Raw genomic sequence first — 13,397 nt, forward strand, 5'->3', positions numbered from 1 at the left:
TAGTCTGAAATGTCAGATTTGTAAGTGCAAAGGATTTTCCATACCCACTGTAATTGTGGGTTTTGCTGCTGAGCAGACAATGAGTCCCTTGTTCTGCAGGAATGTCACAGCAGAGTGCCATGCACAGAAAGCTTTCCCAGGGCAAGGCCTACGACTCCATAACTGGTCTGCCCTGCTTGTGTGCAGGTGTGTTTGGGGAAGGGGAGTGCACTGGTGAGCTGAGAGGCTTGGATTTGCTAACAGAAGTGCTTCATTTTCCAGGACAAAAGGGTTGTGAGTGAGAAAAAGAGCCCCTGCCCTGTGAGCGCTGGGTTTGGCATTGGCAGTGAGGAAGAGGAGGAGGAGGAGGAAGCAGATCATATGTTCACATTCAGAATGGGGAAGAGGATGCAGCTGGCTGTTACCATGGACAACAAAGCTAAGGTGAGCAAGCAAGAGGATTCCTCTTACACTAAAGTCTGCATCTTACACAGGGGCTTCTGTTCTTCCTCATCTGAGCTTTCTGCTCAGCGTGTCCTCCAGTGCCTTATCTCTGAAGGGAATAATTCCCTTCTCACTCCTTTCCTCTCATTTCTTGCTCCCTCAGCACAGCCTCAGTCTTCACCTCGAGTTGCCATGATTTGTGTTTTCCTCTCCATGTCTGATTCACTGGAGTCAGCCCCCAGGCCTTGCTAAACCTCCCAGTGGTTCCACCCTGCCATGAGCAGACCTTTCTGAGAGGTCAGTTATTTCACTGCTCACTTGGGTCACCAGCATCCCACTGGTTTAACTCTGTCACTGTGCCTGGAAAGGGGACAACAACATAATTTCTCCCCGTTGCTCTATCCCAGAAAATCTTAAATGCAGAATAAAAACCAGAATTAAAAATTCTGTGAAACAGCAAAATGGAAAAAACTGAAAATGATAACCCATTTTTTCAATGCCACAACATTCCTGCTGGGGTCCTATCAATCAAATAGTCTGTTCATCTAGATGTAGTGATCAAAGGATCCTAACGGCCTGTCAGTTTTGCCAGGAAGGATTTTATAAAAGTTTGGCAGTTAGTATTGACAGCATGTCCAAGGAAGTATATGCCTGTGTGAGCTTTACACTTTTATTTGCTTCACCTCTGGAATATCCCAGAGGAGTGACTGTGTTCTTGCTGGAGTTATTGGGTTTGGCCACTGAGATAAATAGAAACAAGGATCAGAAATGCCACATTCATTGGGAATTTGTATTATCTGCATGCACAGATACACACATGTGGGAGCACAGGGAAGCTCTACTTAGTGAGTCTCTGGAGGGAGATTATTGCTGCAAGTGGAACAACTTCTCACCATTTAATATATTCCAAAAGAGTACAAGCAGCAATGTTATCCATTTATTGATAAGCACTAAGAAGATACCAGTGAGATACCTCGAGTTACAACGCCAAGATGAGCACAGCCCCTTTTGTGAGGACTGTGTCGGTGTGAAGGGGGTATCGGTCCTCAGACGTCCACACCAGGGTGGATGAGATCAGCCCATTCCTTTTCACAGCAGAACAGTGAAAAGGAAACAGTGGCAGCAAATGTTGCTCCCCTGGAGCCTCTTTAGGCACAGCAACACGCTTGGCCCGCAAAATCAGAGAGGGCTTTTTTGAAGGGAGGTCCAAGCCAAAGACATTTCCCAGGGTAATAAAGTGAAACCTCACCCTTCCTGCTGCCCAGGAGGTTTAGGGTAGGAGTGCTGAAAACCTTGGCTGTAAACAGAAGGCAGAGAGCCATTTACTCCATCTGAAGCAGCTTGAAAATATTTTTCCAGTTCTGTGCCTTGTTTCTCCCGGACCTAGCTACCATTTCTTTCCATGAAGAAATAGGCCACAATCGCTGCGCCGTTACAAAGTCATTATGTGTTACCTTGAAGGAACTGAATCATTTTGGAAATAATGTACCTTTCAGAATGAATTTTCAGGAGAAAGAGGCTGAGCTCTCTCATTTCCTTCATTCCATATAGATAACCAGTAGTGCTAACATCCCTTTCAAACAAAATCACATTCCATAATGAATGATTTCTTTCCAAAAGAAAGAAATGCTTTTTTTTTTTTTTCGTAAGCAGAGAGGGTACATAGACATCTAACCACCTTCATTACAAAGTGAATTTATCAGTGAAATATTTGAGAGTTTCCTCCAAGGTTTCTCTTAGCCATCTAGCTGAGGAGGGAGGGAGGGAATGACTTATATTTGAAGCAATTACATTTGCAGAGTGAAAGGCTCTCGCAGACAGCCTGAGTCCCCTGGAGCCCTTTCCTAATCTATAGCTCAGAACTCAAGTCCTAGGTGGGGATTTACATTAGCATAGAACACTGGCAGCTGTATCATTTTTATGCCTTAAACTCTGCACCAGTGTTTTTCAGCATAGCCAATGAATAGACCTCTGAGATTTTTCTTCTGGAAATACAGACCACTGTATTTCCTATATGTTCTTTTTACTGACAGCCCCTCGGATGGGCATTTTTAACACTACCTTTGCAATCTACCTTTGCATGCCTCTGACACAAGAGGAGCACTTCTCAAATTACGGTTTCTCACTGAAAAACCACTGCTTTCCATTTGGGCCCCTCTCTTTGTTCCCATTGGCTCTGCATGGGCTCTTTCCTCATCTGACATCCCTCGCTCTGGGAGCTCGCCCACTGATGGCCAGGATTTCCCAATGTGGTACAAGTAATCTAGGAAACCACTGGTATTCTTAAAATAGTAAACAAGCAAAAAATGTGTTGGCATGTTAAGCAGAATGTGCCTTCAGGCAACCCATCTTAGCTAAAAATAACGTGTGCAGGGAGGAGGAAAAGATATTTCCTAGAAAAGACAGTGGTCTCCCACTCCTGTTTATGCCCAGCTATCACAGCTCTGCTAAATAGGTATTTCCTGTATCAGCCTCTCTGGCTTCTCTGCCATCTGCTCAATAAACTGCAGGGTTTAATGGCTTTGCCAACTTGCCAACTTTCCTACTGTGATTTTTAGTATCTAATGACCTGTAAATCCAGTAACACACTTTGGAGCATCAGTCTCATCCACAGTATTTGGATACAAGCTCCTCTGCATTGGTTTTTTTTTAGGCTTTCGGGTAGAGGCTTTGCTGTTGTCTATGCTCCTGGCCTGTATCCATCCTCAGGAAGGACTTTCCCAGATAGCAGGTGGCAAAGCCAGCTTTCAACCATACCCACCTAGTGCTCAGTATCCCTGGGAAGAGTTGTTATGTTATTTATGTTATGTTATTTGTTCAAAGGACAGATCATTGCCACCTGAACACCTAGAAGAGCTCTTGGGTGTGGCTAGAATTAATGCTTGAGCTTGCTATTAGTCTGCTTGGCCATCACTGAATTTACTTTCTTAATATAAAAAACATTAACTGGTATGCCAAACATCTTGTTTTGGTTCTTTGTTTAGGACAGGACAGCACAGATCTCCAGTTGATTAATTAACCTCACCAGTACAATCTGAGATTACTGTGTATTCCTGTTCAGGGTTTGAAGGAGGGAAGATGTATTATTTTGAATGTCCCAGGAAACACAGGATTATACCTGGAGCAAGGATATTTCTTGGGAATAACAAAGTAATGTACTGCTTCAGCACCAGGCTTGAGCAATTCAGAGGTTCCAAAGCAAAGTCAGACAGTATTTTCGGCCTCTGAATCATGCTAGAACTAGGGCAGGGAGGCAGGACAGCAAGCAGTTCAGTGCCTGTTCTGCAAGGCATCGTGTATCCTGCTGCCTTCAGAGGTTCCCAGCAGCTCTCAGTTCTTCCCTGGATACATTAGTCATTCAGGATTCAGCCTTATTCTGAAGGTCTAAACTGAGTAATTCCTGTGATTCCCAAGAGCTTTGCTATTATAGTGGGAGAATGCCATCTCTGCCTACTGAGAAGGCAGCAGTGCATTGCTTGGTTCCTTAAGAGCAGTGGGCAGCTTCCTTGGCTTGAGGATTGATGCCAGGGAGGCAGAAGCTGAGGAAAAGAAAGAGATTCTTTCACAGAAGTTTTTTTACAGATTGCCTCGGGCAGTTGCCCAGATTTCTTTATGGAGTCCTCCTCCCAACAGACATAAGCGAGGAACAGGTTTTCAGAAGAAGACAAGGTGTTGTGGGAGGAGAAAACAGAGAAATCAGTCTTGCACACACCTATTCCCATAGCAGGGATGGCTGATTTCATCCCTTTTGTGACTCCACTGGCACTGCTGTGGTTAAGCTGTGGACCAGTAATATGTAGGGGGCCTCAAAAAGCTGCTGAGCACTTTTCTTCCATGTCTCAAGGCATAAGAAACTGTTCAGTTTCCCATATAAAGGGGAATTGTGAAGCACACACAATGATGTTTTCTACTTCTATCCTCACTAACAGTGGGATCATGTTTCAATAGGAATGCTTAGGTTTTCAGAACAGCTATGAAGATTTTGTTTTTCACTTCCTTTTCATTGCAATGGGAAACGTTTGTTCCTGTATCTGGAAGACACGTTTTGTTAGCATAACTTGGCAAGCTATTGAATAAGAGATAGCTGTTTACATAGTCTGTAAAGGAAGAGTTAAATAAAACTTCTTTTTCCTGTGTTTATCACAAGATAAGAACAGAGTCATTGCCCATTAGTATTGAACAGTATATTCCTAAAATGACCATGTTAATTCTGTGTATCTGAAGTCATCTCAGCACAACTGCCAACATGGATGAGACCAGAGAACACTAAGAATGCAACTGTGGCTGCAGATGTTGCTCCATGAATCTAAAGGGGATGGTGAGAGAGATTTATAGCTTCAAATGATCAAATCCAACTCTGTGGTCTGAAATACAGGACCAAGATAGTCTACTCAGGTTAATTTTTTTACCCATATCCATTAGTACTGATTTGCAGTAGCATAAAGAAAAGCCACATTGGCTTCTTTGACTGCAAACAGGAAGCCTGTGCTGACCATCCTAATTCTAGTCTCCAGTTTCAGTGATATTTAGGAATAAAATACATGAATTATAGAATATGAAAAGGACTTGAAGTATTATTTTAGTTTTAAAGCATCATGTGTTCTAATTGGCCAATAGTTCCAGCAACAGAAATATGCCACCTCTGGACATGATGTGACTCAGTCATTCAGAAGCAGGTGCCACTTAAAGGCTAAGACCCAACCACTATGAGCTTTGTGGCTGTCTGATCCTGAGTTCTGGTCTGTACTATCTAGCTGTTGTTGTATGAAAGCTGCACACTGAACTTCGTATTTGTACACATGAAGTTGTGGATACATGCATGTGTACACCTACACAGATTTTACTTCAAAGTTGAGGTAGTCTAAAAGCTGGAATACAAACTGTTGTGGGATGGGACATCTGGAGGTCTTCTAGTCCTATTCCCTGCTAAAAGCATGCCTCTACTATCACAGTTGCTTAAGGCTGAATCTAGTCAAGTTCTGAAACTCTCCAGCACTGGGAGATTTCACAACTGCTTTGGGCAACAGTTTTCAAGTGTTTGACTGCTGCCATTGTGGCTGCTTGTATCACAGAATCACAGAACTATAGGGGTTGGAAGAGAACTCTAGAGATAATCGAGTCCAACCCGCCCTGCCAAAGCAGGCTCCCTACACCAGGTCCATTTTGCCTTGCCCTTTGAGTACATCTGAGAGAAGTCTGGCAAATCTTTCCAACAGACTAAGGCAAAGAAGGCCTGGATACTTTGTTCACTTCTGTAGCACTAAGTTGCTCTCCACATTTTGCATCCCAGGCCAACATTTTCCTTTGCTGCTGATATACATACAGAAATCCTTCTTGCTGACTCATCTCTCACTGGCTTCAATCCCAGCTGAACTTTGGCTTTCCTAACCCCATCCCCACATCCCCAAGTGCTGCTAAAACATTCTTTTTTGGGAGCCTGTCCCTTCCCACCTCCTACATACTCCCTTAGCACATTTAAGTTCAATCAGGAACTCCCTTCTTGCCTCTTACCACACCTGCATTTTCTTGCACAACAGGAAGGCCTTAATTATATTCTTGAGCTTTGTCTATGAAAACCAGTCAGGTCTCTTGGGCTCCTTTCTCCTTCAAGACTGTTTCTTCAGGATGCTGTGCACCAGCTACCCAAACAAGCCAAAACCTGCTCTCCCAAGGCCCATAGTCTCTGGTCTGCTGCTTGCCTTCATCACTGCTCTCAGGCTCATAAAAACCAACATCCTCTGATCACTGATGGCTGCCTAGCCATGGTAGATGCTAGTACAGTTGTACTCCATATTTAAAAGATTGCCTGTTTTCTTGATTATCAAATTTTACTCTCTCAAGAAAAGGATTTTGGCATCTCTGGGAGTAGCTCATGGACATCTACTCAGTTAATGGCAGCAGTTAAAAGAGCAGGCTGCACTGACACAGACATGGAGAACAACACAGCAAATACTAGAAGGGCATTGAGCAGATTGGCAGCAAATCCTTTGAACGCAAGTCATGACTTCAGTTATTTCAAGAAAAGGAGAAATAGCTAGAGTGCTACTAAGCACAGCAAAACTTGTTAGAAGCTACAGCCAGAACCTGAGACCGGACCTCAGGGGAACAATGCCAGCATATCCATAGGACTCTGGCAGTCAGAAACTAAAGCAGTACAGAGACCCACTCCTTCACTTGAATGCACTGAATTAACTCAAGAACAATCTCTGCTGAGATAGCAAAATTACACAATGCAAAAGCAGAATCAACACGAGGCTGCAGGTCTGATGCTGAAAATATTCCACTGCCTTCAAAACTTTTATCACGTTTTAGGAAGCACGATGACTGGACAAGCAATAAAAAAGGTCTTGCTTATGGAGGCTGTCTACACTAAGGCTACCTCCGTGCTAACATCTGCACTTCTAGCAGAGCCAAGTGAAGATCAGGCTAATGCAAGACATCTTGAAATCATATTTCATGGGAAATTCATAAATGCTTCCAAGACTTCCATATGAATCTGAGGTCAGTGTGTTCTGTTTGTTTTTGAAAACAAGTTCATAGCAACAAAGAGTTCCCAAGTTTCACAGCAGTTTTCTAGGAGATTTTGAGATCCTTTGAGATTTTGAGATCTGTTGAAATCAAGCGTCTGGTATTTGTAGAAGTTCAGGGAGAAAATCAGAAGAAAATATACCATCCCTTAGAGAGGGATGCTTCTGAGGGGTGAACCCAGATAAGATCAAGCAGAGAAATCATTCAGATGAAGAGAGAAGAAAGAGCTCAGAGATAAAAATGGAGATGACTTAGTGAGTCTCGCATTTCCCTGCCAGGCATAAACAAAAAGACACACGATGGAACCAAAAGATGATACTTTTAAATGAGAAATAAATATGTATTTTTGCACAAAAGATGTACTCATTTTGTGGAAGTGATGCTGAGGGCACTGGCAATGCCTCAATTGGCTACAAAGATAGTTAACAAAATAAGAACCAGATGTAAATCCGTGCATTAAAGACATGAACTGATACGAACAGCTGGGAATAATATCTGAAAGGGGTAAACTGCCCTCATTCAAGGATTTACAGATCTGTTTTCTAAATTTTTCTTCTGCTGAATAAATTATTCCAGAAATACGGATGCACAATGATTGTGAAGATGACAAATTATCAAGGATTGGTGCACTTCAGAGTAGTAGCTGCTTTGCAGACAAGAGCGGAGAGAGCACCACTATTTCCCTTCTGTCTCATCCTGCAGGTTCTGCTCCAATACAGCCTCATATTTTGCTGGGACATGTTGTTTGGTGAGAGGACAATTTCCTATTTGTGTTAAAGATAAAAATGGGAGCTGGCTCACCTGTCTGGAATTAAAATATCAACCTTGTTCATGCTGCAAAGGGTGAATAGGGTAATCCCACCTTACCTACTGGTATGCGCCCAGTTAAACAAGGCTATATAATGTTACATATCCCTTAAAGGATCTGGGGTGACAGCTTTACAAACCAAGAAACCTGGCTCGTGTTTGTGTTCTGTCAGGCCAAGATCCTGCACAATCTGGGTACAGGAAGGGAAATGCATAGGGCTAGTGGCCATGTTGTTAAGCTCATCCCATCTTTTCCAGGGCAAGCGAATTGTCAGCGAGAAACGCACTGAGTGCTTCCCTGGTCCAGGCAGGATGCCAGACCTGAGTGAAGAAGAAACAGACCACTTGGTGGCTTTCCGCCGGGGGAGAAGAATGCAGATTGCCATCACCATGGATAACAAGGAAAAAGTAAGTACACTGTGAATGAATGACTAGGTTGCAAACTATCAGTGGCATCCAGCAGGTCTGCTGGATGAGAAGTGACATGTGAACAATTCAGGAGCTGGCACAACAAAAAGACATTGGGCGAGACTGTATGTTAATAATATGGAGTTTGCAATATAAAACTCTCTGGTTTCAATAAATGTGAAAGGGGAAAGGCTACAATTCTTTTTCCATTCTACAGCTAGCAGGCTCTTAAATACACAGGGCCCAAGAAATCCAAATGCTGTTTCAGGAGGATCGACGAAAGCATTGCCAGATATGTGACATGAATCTCACGAATGACTCCTGCCTCTCCTACCTCCTCCTTTTTAGGTCCATACAGTGAGTCAAAGGCCTTGCCCCTTGACCCACAGCACAGCTTAAAACTTGACAGAGCCGGGCAATATCTGCTTCTAAACCCAAGTCCTGTTGTGCCTCGCCATAACCTACTGGGTGAATAGAATGAACTTTGTTGATCTTTGAAACATATTTCAAATACTTCCTTGCAAATACCTTCCTCTTTACACACACAGAGGCATGTGGCATTTTCCTATTCAAGACTTTGCTCAGATAAGTAAGAATGCCTGCAGCAAACAGGGTCAGTAAGAACTATGAAGGAAAATAACACGTAATGTAGATGCCAAACACACCCAGGAACACTGGGAGACCTATGAAGTGCCATCTCTGGGACAGCAGCCACCCATCTGCTAGCTGCCCACGTTAATCTTCAGCTTCTTCTCCTTCTCAGAGTTTCCTTAGACTCTGAAAGAGCATGAGCTTCTTTCTCATGACTACCAAGCAGCTCTTTGAATGCCATCAATCTCACATTGGCCACTAGTGCCTAGTGATTCATAACAGCTTCACACTGCTGCTGTCACTTGGTTCAGTCAGGGTATCAGGGAGACATAGATATGATGATGGGCTGAGACTGACCTGACTGTTCCTGTGCTGTAGCTATCCTTCAGGCTGTCAAATGTGATTCTGTGTTGCTCATGGCAAATCTCTCCACTTTGGCTCTTGCTGGGCTTGTTTAAATTTTTATCTCTGAGGTCGTCAAGGCTGGGATTGTGCTAGAAGAAAACAGGAGTGCCTAAGTTTTGATTTCAGATCCTGAGCTCTGTTTTATAAGTGTTTTTAAAGGACAGCCCCAAAAAGGGTAATATCTCATTTACTATGGAACATGAAATTTGAGGCTGAAAGACTGCATATTCTGTAATCTGTGGTTTTGGTGATGCCTTGCTTGTGTTAATCACAAAGTGGTTACATTCAGAGTGTGTGAGAGCAGGCCTACAATTGTGCTAGCTTAAAGCCAACACCTTTTTACATTAATCTGAGGCTTTGAGACTTAGATGGACAAGGAGGTTGCCTGACAGATTTGATTTTGATGATTGAGCAGAGGTTGTGTTTTATTCTTGAAACCTTCAAGTCCGACTGTGCTGCCATTCATCCAGCTCATTCATTTAAATTCATTCTCAGTGAATGCAATTACCTCCACATATCAGTACAAGGAGCTCACGTAACTGTCCTCCTGCCTTTCCTCAATTGTATGTAGCCACAGTGGTCTCCTTCACACAGCTTGGGCTAGAATGTAATCCTAATAATCCCCAGGAATGCAAACAACTCCATGCCGTTGCTCCTCAGATACCAAAGTTCATTTGAAGTATTTCCTTTTTTTCTTCCTTACTCCAAAGGCAGTCACTCAGTTGGCAGAAGGTAGGACTAAAGCCCCAGCACGCTTCTAGCAACATGGGCTGTGAGGGAGCTGTTGACATCTGCAGGGAAAGGCATTGTGTAGAGACATTCAGTGCCTTCGTGCTTTGGATGGTCAAGAAAAGGATCTTTTTGTGTCAGGAGCACAGGAAAGCCACAGGGGCTTGATATAAATCTAATTATCAAACAGCAGTACCAAGGAGCAGTGCATGCCCTCGCTATTACTTAGAGTAAAAGGAAAGATCCGTTTTCCTGGATCACCTGGTATTCTGGCAGGACAGATATTCTGACTCAACAACAGCCTTGGACCGATGTCATTGGCAAGATTCATTTAGCAATAGCATCACGCTTCTTTCTGGCACAAAAAAATTGTGCCCTGCTTTCTGTTCCTGAGCTTGGCAGCGTACCTCCCCCAGCCTCTCAGAAGCTCACAGAGAACAGAAAGAGAGCTTGCAGCTCCCTGGAAGACAGAGTGCTTTCAGGAATCATGCACTGAGACAGCAGGCAGGGGGCAAGCATGAGGGTCCACACAGCACAGTTCCCAGAGCTAGGAAATGGAGGGGGTCGTAGAGCCCATTTTAAATATGGGCTTTTCTGGAAGTATTTGTTGTTGTTGTTTGGATTCCTCTTGTACTTTAGAAAAATACATAAAACTTTGTGTTTGAAATTCTAGTTTCCAATACCTGTTAGCAGATGGATATGTTTCAGAGTCCAGCTGAGCTCGGGAGATCTCGTTTCCAGTGATTTCCCTAGACTGATCAGGTCCTGCTCTTCTGTAGCTAATGAAGATACCTTTTATTAGTATTTTAAATGTGTGACTTCAGGGCATAAAAGAGCTCTCAGTGCACAGGCACCTTTCAACTCACAGAACGTGGCTGAAAGAGAGCTAAGTGTTTGGGTTTCCCAGTCATCTCTACAGGCTACTTTCATGCATTTGTACTTCATCAGTGTTTTCCTGGGATCGGTGACAGAAGCAGATGGGCCCCAAAGTGACAGGTCACATTGGCATCTCACACATCATGCCAGCTTGGGCTTGTTGTGGCAAGTGCGATTCGGTCTGACCTGCCCTGTCACTTCAGCTGTTCCTAAACCGCACTAAGGATTAGCATTTTAAACAAGTGCTTCTGTTTTCTGATGAGGATAGCGCTTGAAAAAATGATACCAGGCGAGTCTGATTTCATGTACTGTGCCTCAGAGCAATGAGTTTCTCCACAAGGCACCGGAAGACTGCAATGCAGAGAGCAGATCAGAATTAGTAATACCCAAACGGATTAAACCTTTATTAAATAATGTTAGCCTGCAGAGCTCACTGTGTGTCACATGGATGTTGAATACAGCAACCCACTTTGGAAATGGAGGGCAAATCCCACCAGTGCTGATCACGGCATCTACAAACCTCCAGTTTCCCCCTGCATAAAGGGGGCTTTAGTATTCCTTTGCCTCCCTAGCTTTGGTGGCAATAGGCATGTGAGCAACACAGAGCTGCTGAGTGCAGCAGCATTACAGGAAAGCTGATCAAGAGAGCTGGATCCTCTGCAGCCCAACGCCACCCCAGCACTGCAGAGGAACTAGTGAAGCACTGTGTGCACTGACACTGAGTGTTTGCAGCAGCAGCACAGGGGCTCAGAAAGAGCAAACCAGAGATGTCTGTCGTTGTTCCTCATCTCCTACACTCACCAGCCCCCAAGTTCTCTGCCAGGAGCAGCAACTTTGACAGGGCTTTCTTCCCTTGTTCTCTTTTTCAGAGTACATATAACCTGTTTCACATCTCCCTTCTGCCACGTCTTCTGCAGTTGTGGGAGTCCAGCCCTAATTACACATGTCTGCTGAGGAAGTAGTGCAGTATTTTGGATCACCCCCATTGTGCCTTGTTTGCACCTTTTTAGCTTTTACTGTATTCTTTTAATGCAAGAGGACCAGAACTGTATGTGGTATTCAAGCTGTGGGCTCATTGTGAATGTACTCAGTAATGCAGCGATGTTTCTGGCTTGTTCTCTATTCTTGTCCTAACAATTTTGCATTTTCTTTGCTTTTTTTTTTTTCTCTTTTTCTTTTTTGCCCCCTGAATAATTGAGCTAACATTTTCAGAGAGCCAGTCACAATAACACCAAGATTTCATTCCTGAGTGGTAATCATAGCTTACACTTCACCACTGCGCGCTTATATATACAAGAAGGAGCATTTTTCTCCATGTGAGTTACTTTGCATTACTGATATTTAATTTCATCTATGATTTTATGATGCAGGCATTCAATATCAAGAGATCTTTTTCAGCTCTTTCTTAGCAAATTACATTCCTCGCCCTGGATGATTTAGTACCATCAGCAAACTGTCATCTCTCTATTCAGTTACTTTTCCAGACCATTTATGAGCATGTTGAGCAGCACATGTTCCAGTGGCACACCCCAGCTAATCTTCTACTGCGGAAAATTACATTTTCTTGCCACTTTCTGTTTCCTACCTTTATATTAGTTGCTAATCCACAAAAGAAACTTCACTTTCACCCCCAAATTTTTCAGCTACCGTGAGATGGGGCATCAGTGTTGTCATCTGAGAAGCTGTTTATTGGGACCCCAATTTCAGGCTTAGCTTTCAGCCACATTATCCCAGCACAGTCCCTCCTTTGGCCTCTTTCCCTTTGTGCCCAGATGGGTCCCTACTCATTCTGTGTTGTTTGTGCTCTCCTTCCTGCAGAGGTTGGGGATGCCCAGGAGAGGGGATCACATCCATCACTTCCCCTTCACACTCTGTAGGCTGGCCACTGTCACACCAAGTCCCTGCACTTGCCAAATGTGTATTGTAAGATCTGAAGGCTATCCACATTTCTTCTCTATTTTTATACACAATGAAATTCATTAAAAAGCAAAACAAGCAAACAAAAGCCTCCCATTCTTGCTATTCTTGGTGTTTCTAGCTAGAACCACATTTCCAGTCCTATACCACATCACAGCTGTGGCAGAGGAAATGTGAGAGAAAAAAGAAGAGTTGTTTTCATGATTTTCTTTTCCAAAACAGCCTCAATTCTGAGCATATTATTCTGCCATCTTGAGCCCTATTTTTTTCTTACCCTACTACATACAGGTAGATAGTTCTGTTATCACATGTCTCTGGGGACCAAGTCATCCTGTCTCTGAGCACATCGCTCTACTGATACAGCTTCATGGCCTCCAGTTCTGCTGCTGGCTTAGAGATCACACAACTGAGGCTTCTCTTCCCACCTCTCCCTGGCTACCCCTAAATCTGCCAACCTCAGGCTCTTTCTGCACACAGGACCAGGAATAATGGCCCAATGTTTAGCCCCAGTTTTCCCAAAAGCTGCTCCATGCTCTGTCAATGTTTCGTGATCATTAGAGCTGTAAGGCAGCAGCACAGGACCAGTAGAACACAATGGTTAATTAGCAGGTTGAAAATCATGTAGTAAATAGACAGTCGTTATAGTTTCAGGTCTTTTAAATTGTCCTTTTAGTAACAGTTTTCCATGATGACATATCAAAAATGACTGAAAT

The 13,397-nt window shown here is 43.5% G+C and overlaps 1 protein-coding gene across 4 annotated transcripts in view; it reads left to right on the forward strand.

Moving 5' to 3' along the window:
- CCDC9B (coiled-coil domain containing 9B) overlaps positions 1-13,397 on the forward strand; it is a 42,369-nt gene that overhangs the window by 6,519 nt on the left and 22,453 nt on the right. For all 4 annotated transcript variants that reach the window (XM_090140270.1, XM_090140269.1, XM_090140271.1 and 1 more), the window contains 2 exons: positions 262-423; positions 8,017-8,166. In XM_090140270.1, coding sequence (XP_089996396.1) covers positions 262-423; positions 8,017-8,166 — 312 coding nt within the window. The remainder of the gene's footprint in view (positions 1-261; positions 424-8,016; positions 8,167-13,397) is intronic.

Source organism: Phasianus colchicus, chromosome 5 (assembly GCF_987193195.1).
Source record: "Phasianus colchicus chromosome 5, bPhaCol1.hap1.1, whole genome shotgun sequence".
NCBI classification, from domain to species: Eukaryota; Metazoa; Chordata; class Aves; order Galliformes; family Phasianidae; genus Phasianus; species Phasianus colchicus.